This window comes from Varroa jacobsoni, unplaced genomic scaffold (assembly GCF_002532875.2).
Source record: "Varroa jacobsoni isolate VJ856 unplaced genomic scaffold, vjacob_1.0 scaffold_374, whole genome shotgun sequence".
NCBI classification, from domain to species: Eukaryota; Metazoa; Arthropoda; class Arachnida; order Mesostigmata; family Varroidae; genus Varroa; species Varroa jacobsoni.
Window position 1 is genome coordinate 156,537 of NW_019213276.1, and position 8,057 is coordinate 164,593.

At 37.6% G+C, this 8,057-nt stretch overlaps 1 protein-coding gene across 18 annotated transcripts in view; it reads right to left on the bottom strand.

Moving 5' to 3' along the window:
• Esyt2 (extended synaptotagmin-like protein 2) overlaps window positions 1-8,057 on the bottom strand; it is an 80,732-nt gene that overhangs the window by 21,556 nt on the left and 51,119 nt on the right. For 17 of the 18 annotated variants that reach the window (XM_086968037.1, XM_086968035.1, XM_086968040.1 and 14 more), the window contains 3 exons: window positions 7,693-7,850; window positions 5,323-5,364; window positions 2,116-2,253 (listed from right to left, as the gene is read on the bottom strand). In XM_086968037.1, coding sequence (XP_086824163.1) covers window positions 2,116-2,253; window positions 5,323-5,364; window positions 7,693-7,850 — 338 coding nt within the window. Of the gene's footprint in view, window positions 1-2,115; window positions 2,254-5,322; window positions 5,384-7,692; window positions 7,851-8,057 lie in introns of those variants that run through there. The other variant, XM_022832177.2, reaches the window with a different exon arrangement.

An 8,057-nucleotide genomic window follows, 5' to 3' on the forward strand; every position in this document is an offset into this window, starting at 1 on the left:
ATGAGGCAATCGCCTGCGTCAAAACTTATTTTCCAGCGCAAGCGAAATATTAGGATTTGAAAACCTTGCCAGGTCTTTACCGCATCGGCAAAAACGACTGATATACAAGATGGTCGCCCTTTTGATTGGATGAACAGGCCTCTCGGTCCTTTGTGGAGTACTTTTGACCTAATTCCCTTTCTTCTCGGGTCTGATTACAATTGGGCTCTTTTCAACAATAACAACAACACAACAGTAATTCTGTCAGTGGCTTGATGTCGTTACCGTCGAATTCTGATTTTTAACCATGTCTTTCTAGTAAAAATCGGTTCCTGTTGTTGTTGTTCGAGATTTGGGAGACTGCGATCCAGCATGATACTATTACCAATCCTGAGAGAACTCGGCCGATTACAGTTCGATTCAGAGGGAACACCCTTCGTACTTTTTCACGATAACAGAGATCAAATGGTCAAAATCAGAGATCACATGATCAGAAGGTGTTATCTAAACAAGTACGAACGTTTTCAAATTACATGATATTGTGCCCTATTAGGGTTTATCGGAAAATGGTCGATATGTAAACGCTTTGTACCTATATGAGCATCTTCTTTGTGCGGCCTCTTCTTCAAGACGATGAGCTTTCTATAACAGAAAACGTTGATACTGCGATCTGGATTAGCAAGCATGCACTTGTCCGTAGGAAATAATTTTAGTAAATTAGTACATAATAAATAAAAAAAAATGTAATGTTTGATATGCTATCTGACAGCACGCTGAGTGGGCGATCTAAGTAAGGGCTACAACATTTGTCAGCTTACTAATAATAGTAGTACAAGATCGATCCATAAGCTAGCACATAATGGAGATGAAATGTTGGACAAACGTGCAAAAAAGCTTCAGTAAGCTAACAGTCTTGTGGGTTTCCTCTAGAAACCCAAGAAGTGTCTAGGAATTGAAATAGCTACTTCCTTGATAGTATATATACGAAAGATGTCTACTTGTTCCTATATTTCTATACATATTTGGACGTCAAAACTTCCCTTTGCACAAACTTGAGTAATAGTCATGTGCAGGTACATACAACTCCTTTCAGATGTAATTTTTTTTTTTAATTGTAAAAACTAAAACGATTTTGCATATAGAGAATACAGCAGCTGTCACAGAGCGCAGCTATACAGAAGCGGCTCAATTTATTTCACTTCTTATTACTAGCAACCTCTGCCAGCAAGTAGTCATCATATCTAGTTATTATCTAAATTACCTATGATAGATATTAGTAATAAGCATCTGCAAACCTATATTTAGATATGTTAGACATAATCATATGACTTGAAACAACACTTTTCACAGGCGCGCCAGCCTGTGGACTCCAATTGTTGGCCTCGTAAAACTTCCTTTTCCATAGCTACGACCCTTAGCCAACTCTTCTATGTGAGTCTTGGGTTCCGCTATTTTACCGCATCTCTTCAAAGACCTATCAGAATAGGAAGCTCAATATGAACAATCATCTCAATGGGGCCTGCAGGACAAAGGGCTATTTTAAAGATCTATGGCAAGATTCGAATCTAGACCGCTTTTGTGGATCTCCGTTCAGTAGTAAGATGCGTTACCACTGTGCGATCTCCACGGTCCGCTGGTGAACTTGCATCTTAACGAAGTAGGTGGACGTCTTCAATACACACAAATTACCAAAGTACTGATTAGCCTAGAACAATACGCTGTCCTAATCTCAAAATATATTTATACAATTCAAATGTACATATAGTTTCATTCTTGTATTATGTTCAAGATAAGATAAAAATTTACCACTATATGTATTTCGCCGGCTATTGGCTGCTGTATTAAGGGGAGAGGGAAGATTTATGAAGATACTTTTTCTTAAACAAATATTAAATAAATATAGTTACAAGTATACAAATAAACAGATAAACAAATTAGCAACATATGTAACAATAAATTAAGATAATAGCAAAGACAAATGTCGAGCATCTGGAATAAACCTAATAATAAGTAGCAACTATAATTTTTTATTTGTTGTACTTTATGTTGTATCTAGTCACAAACATCGACTCAAGAAGGTAAATACAATATAAACAGGTTCGTCCTTTCATGTAATGCAAAACGAATTCCACTCACAATATCACCAAGGTCGATCGTCTCGAATTTGAAGCTTTGAAGATAGCTGGGTAAAGAAGCTCGTAAAGAAGGTTCGACTACCTCGACGAGCATTTCCTGAACGTATTGTCCAATGAACGGCCATAGCTGGCCCAACATCTGCAAAGAGAAAAAATGGAAACACCATTATCATGAACCATCGGGGAACTACGGAACGTATAATAATGACCAAATAAAGATCGGCCACATAACTATAATAAGTATCCGTGCTAAGTAAAAATACAACTAAAAACAACTACATCATGTAAGCAGTCATACACTTGAAAGTAAAAATTCACATGTACTACGGCAACATCTATTTCTCATATCGTTTTTTTTTTAAAAAGCAGGTCGTACGAAGGAAAACGCGCTTAACACCAGCGGTACTCACCTGAACTAAAACCTACATAGAAAGATCTACTGAACTGGATAGGAGTTTTACATTACGCTGGTACCTTTACACTAATGCTATGTTGCCATGTTCTTAAGTACACATGTCACAGAAATACGAGAGACAGCGGATTACTAACTTAGAGCTTTCCGTCCGATCTTTTCTTACTTTTTCCTGATAAGTCTTATCATCAGAGAATCAGGTAGACGACAAAAGGGTCAGAAATTTCTATTTTGTAGCAGACCCAACAACGCTGCCTTCTCGTTATCTTTCCGTATCCGTTGAGTTAATGCGCTCAAAGGAAGGGCAACTAGATAATGACGGAAAGTCTGAGCATATCCACAGTTCTGCACGACAATATTTATTTTGCACTATATTCACTTGTTCAAGCTGAGGGTCTCATCACCATAAAAGAGCAAGTCAGATAGGAGAAAGAGCAACGAGGTGAGAATTGCTCTAGGCTAGCTAGGTTAGAATACCAAAGGTTAGAAATGTTCGCTGAGTTAGCTAGTAAAGGACATATGTGACCTCAAAAGAAAGGACGCCTCTTTTTTGCGCCTAAGTTGTTGGTAATAATCGTATTAACTTTGATCAAGTGACTTACATTATAATATCGAGCTAACGGAGAGCATTTAGAATAAAACCCTTACGGCAAATGACATCTTACTAAAAATTGATTGGTTAATAATGGCGCAAGTATTCTAGAATAGGGAATTGAAAAGAGCTGGACGTTGTCTTGATCCATAGCCAATGTCTATTATTCATGATGTCAACATATGATTTTCTTCAAGGGCTATTGTGTTCACTAATCCAATTATATAATGAGCAGAAAGCGTAATTAGCTCGCAGCTTTAATATACTTGCTTTACATAAATTGCGACTTAGTAATTATATTCTAAAATTCAATTATGTTTGAGATGATAGAAAGATTGTATCGATTTTTTTCAACTGTTAGTCATATCTAAGCAGATACAACAAGGCAGAATATATATATATATATAGGCACACAATTTACACAGCAATAGCTCGTCGACAGTATCATATACATGTCCTTTATCAGCTGTCATCTAGCATAATTGATATTGATTCTAAGCACAACGTCAGCTTTATCAAAGGCCCGCAGAGAATATTGCCTTTTTAAATTGAATCTATTTTTAAGATACAGTGTGTGATAAGGTATGCGTAAACTTGTAACCAAAGGCCAGTCGCATCATGATCGAGACTCGATTCTCAAACATTAGCGTTGGGAGGAAGTTTAGTTGAAGGAAAAGCTTTCCATTCGCGACACCGTTTTTAGAAAGATATATATATCTTTATCTATATATATATATATATATATTGTATAACACCTTAATGCACATGTCCTTTACTCATAGAAAGCTGGCACAATCACCAGAAAAAACTCATTGATGATGTATGCATACTTCTTCGTCCGCATACAGGACGTTGGTAGATCCATCCTATCCAATATGGCATTGACATTCACATATTTCAAATGACTCTTTTCCTAGCTCTTCGAAAAAGAAATTCCATACACTTTGATAATAGAGAAGGATCAATGCTTCGTTGAGCCTTCCTATGATCTAAAGACTTCACTCTAACACCAGCCCAACTCAGAAATGAAGTATAGTTTATTGGATGATTCTTCGTGTTGAAGACGTAGTTTCGGAAATGTTCTTTTAAAAAAAATGTCACAACATTTCCTCAGCGATAGTCGAACAAAGCGGCTGATTAATTTAGTGACAAAATCCGAATGATTTTCTTTGGCTTTAACGGCATTTTTCCACTACCATTGCGAGTGTTATGCAATACAATAATACTACTGCTATTACTACTACCTACTATATTTAGCAATATTTGTTGTTTCGACCCGCCCAAAATATCCACCGCTCAATCCAGCGACGGTAAACGGCAGCACTATGGAGCGCCCATTTGCTGTGGGGCATGTGGGTGCGGGGCTACTCGTGTAGCAGCCGCCGCCTTGATGAGCCCTCCTAACGCCCTGATCTTCTTCATTATCATCTTCTGCTGACCGCTTAATGCGTATCAATGCTGCCTCTCACTGCCATGAGGCTTGCTCGTTCTGTATCTACATACGTTCCGATTATGGGATTGCTTTTCTATGTATGTATGTATGTATGTATGTATGTATGTATGTATGTAGGTACTATATAATCAAAACGCTTTTGGCGGTTTTGCAATCATAGGTCCGTAATCGAGTCACTTATCTCGAAGATCTCTCATCACTTTCGCTCTTCCGATCGCTATGTAGATATCTTTGTTGCCCACGGGGCCAATTGAGATAAGCGATAGTGTTAAGATATGTGCGACCCTCGACACGTAAGCGATATCGTAATTTCGGACCTCTGTGATAAGGTGCCTTTTTCGAAGATGCGACATTGTAGTAAAGATCACTGTATATACACGTACACGAAACGAAAACGTGACAACTCCTTTTTAAAAATACAACAGTATGCCTGTAGGTTGATAGTACTTCAAAAACCTAGCTCTAGTAGTCAGGATCGCAGAGGCTCGAAAAATCACTATTTTTTTTTTTAACAAGTTTTGCGTCAAGCCCGAGATGCCGGAAATGGAGGACAATTTGGGTGTTTGAACTCGGCTAGCTTCGTTTAACTTTTCCACAGGCGCACGGTAGCGCCTCTTTATTGTTTGACGTGGACAGCAACTCGAGGATACTCCGGTAAAGCGTGGAATCGAACCGTGAGATACTTAGCTAAATGCAAATAATATTTTAGCAATTGTAGACACCATTAAACGATGTATTTTATTACGCTTACCTTGTTAAGCCATTCGCACCGCTCTGTGTCTGGAAAGTATACCTAGAACAAAAATGAAATACTGTTTTAAATACATTTGTAGTCACGTTCTGAATACTGTGCATATCTAAAAAACATGCTCAAGAAGCTATTGAAATAACTACACGCAACAGATCTATGTTTCATACAAACCAATTTTGCCTTGGTTTCATTAGGTATGTTTGTTGAATTACAAACTGAAAATTTAGTTTAATAAACAGTTCAATATGCGCAGACATAACCCTTTCAGTCGAGGCCTGTTTAAGGCTCAAGAAATATATCTAACAAAGAAGAGGGCATTTTCGATAAGTGCTTTGCAAACACCTCCCTTTTGACGCCACATACTGTAATATAAGTGAGCATACAAGTGGTCTGGAATCCTTCGTCTTTAAAGCCAAGAAATTTTATCTTCGTCCTATTTCACCCCAAATGCTTTATTTGTTTATTTATTAAAAGAGTTATGAGCACGCTTCCAGCCAATGAAGGTGGTCAACTATGCTGCCGCTGCAGACTTTCCTATAATTACACCAAGTCGAACCTGATCCGGCCTAACAGCTTCACTTACATGTTGTGGAAGAACTGCAGTCCTAGTTTAAAGTGAAGTATTATAAATGTATTGGCCTCTTATTTTTTAACAGACCCCGATACAAGTAGACGGCACAGTGTCCTCTCGATATCGTGCCAAGTTAAATTAGCTAAGGTGTCAAAAGGGGGCTATTGTGGTAGCGCATACCCGACGAAAGCAAAAAACCTCTCAGTGATAAGCCTTTCTTTTCTTATACGTCGAATTAATAGCTCTCATTTTTTTAGCCTTCCCTATAATTGACCTGCTCTAAAATTAAGTATAGTAAATTAAAGGAAAATGACACGAGGGTGTCAAAAATCGTTCATACGAATACATTCAATAAATTAAGTACGCTAGTGTTTTTTTTTACAACAGCACTACTTGTTATTAGAGGCATTCTCATTAAACGAAGTATTAGGCCATCAACTAAATGTTCCACAAAGTTTCCTTTAGGGGGGATTTTTTTCAGAAATAGAGCGTTTCAATTTCTTATTAATAATAAAATATTGTAGCACGACTCGTCAACACAGAATAGTCTGAGTTAACGGTAGCTTCAATCGCAGATTGATTTTAGACCCAAACTCGAATTACTTAGGGGAAGCATAATTAAAGCGAGTAAAGAGAGAGGACGTGTTCAAATGTGTCTAGCAATAATCCTAGCGTTTTCTATTTTTTAGTGAATCCATAAATAAGTCAAGTATTACATGTGATAGACTTGTTTTTTTTGCGTTGATCTGAATTGACCAACTTTCTTATAGACACACAAGCGAGCACAAAACGAAAAATGAAAAATCGATAGAAATAATAACTTTAGAACTATTTTCTTTGACTGAACTAATGGTTGAGTCAGTCTTACACTTTTTAGCTATAACAAGACCTTTTATTTGGAGAAAACCCAAATTCCTAAACCCAATTTGTAAATCTGGATTAAGATAACTTTGAACATGGTTATATGGAGCATGGTAGTGTGAGCGAACGTTATATCTAAATTTGGAAGGACGTGTCCTACAAAGAAAAAAATATAACGACTTTTTCGTAAAACATCACACACAACATTGAAAGTTTAACTCCTGTCAACTCATAACTAGTGAGCACGGCTAAATTTATCTGTTGTCATCTCTTCAACGGCCAATGGCAGAGTAAAACATTTTACAACGGCTGCCCGTCTTTTCGCCGTTATCCCGATTCGAGCCGAACGACTAAGTTCACGGAACTCGGTAGAATTTTCAACGGCTGACGGCGCCATTATTTGATGTATATGTTTAAACAGTTGCCATGATCGTAGAATGGCCCGAGCGGCGAATGATTATTGTTCATTATACGGTATCAGGGTAAATATTCTTACCATGAGCATAGCTCCAATGACACCGTTACAAAGTAGCTGCTATCGAGAGCGCTATTCAAGTTAGAAAACTTGAACTTAGGCGCTAACGAAGCGCTTTTAATAAGCAGTTGCCAATTTACTCTTGCCTACTTGCTCAGCGACTGCTCGATACCATCTGCATTGTTGTACAATGTGTAGCTATGATTGGCCTTGTGATTCACTAATTTGAATAGATCCATTAGATATTAACATGGTACGATATATCGACAGTTATGTTATATGGACATCGTTGTTACAATATATTCGACCCATAAAACTAAAGCATATCTGTCAACTTGGTCCAGGGTATCACTATAGAACAGGCCAAAATTATTATCATTATAAAAAGGATTTGTTTAGTAATATTATTAGAAAAATATGTGAATACATAATTAATCTCGAATATTAAAAGGACTTAACTTACCCAGCTTGGAAGGTCCTCGAGCAGCATCGAAATATTTTTTTTATCGAGTACAAGTTTTCGCAGCGAGGCCTTGGCTTTCATCTGCTGTCGCAGGTGGTAGCGCACAGCGTATGCTACGGATCCCAGCACCAGCCAAGAAAGAGACAAATTGAAATAACCTGCAATTCAAAATACGTATCCGCCGTTACGTATATTTAAACAACGTATTCTAATTTTAGTAAATACGAAAAATCGAGAAGACCTGCCCGCTAGACTTTAACTTCAAGCAGCATAAAGAATTGCCACTCAACATCGTCATGCAATGTAACCTGAAGTTGCAAAAAGTACTTCATAATAATTTCTATGCATGGTAAGTGTCACGGAAC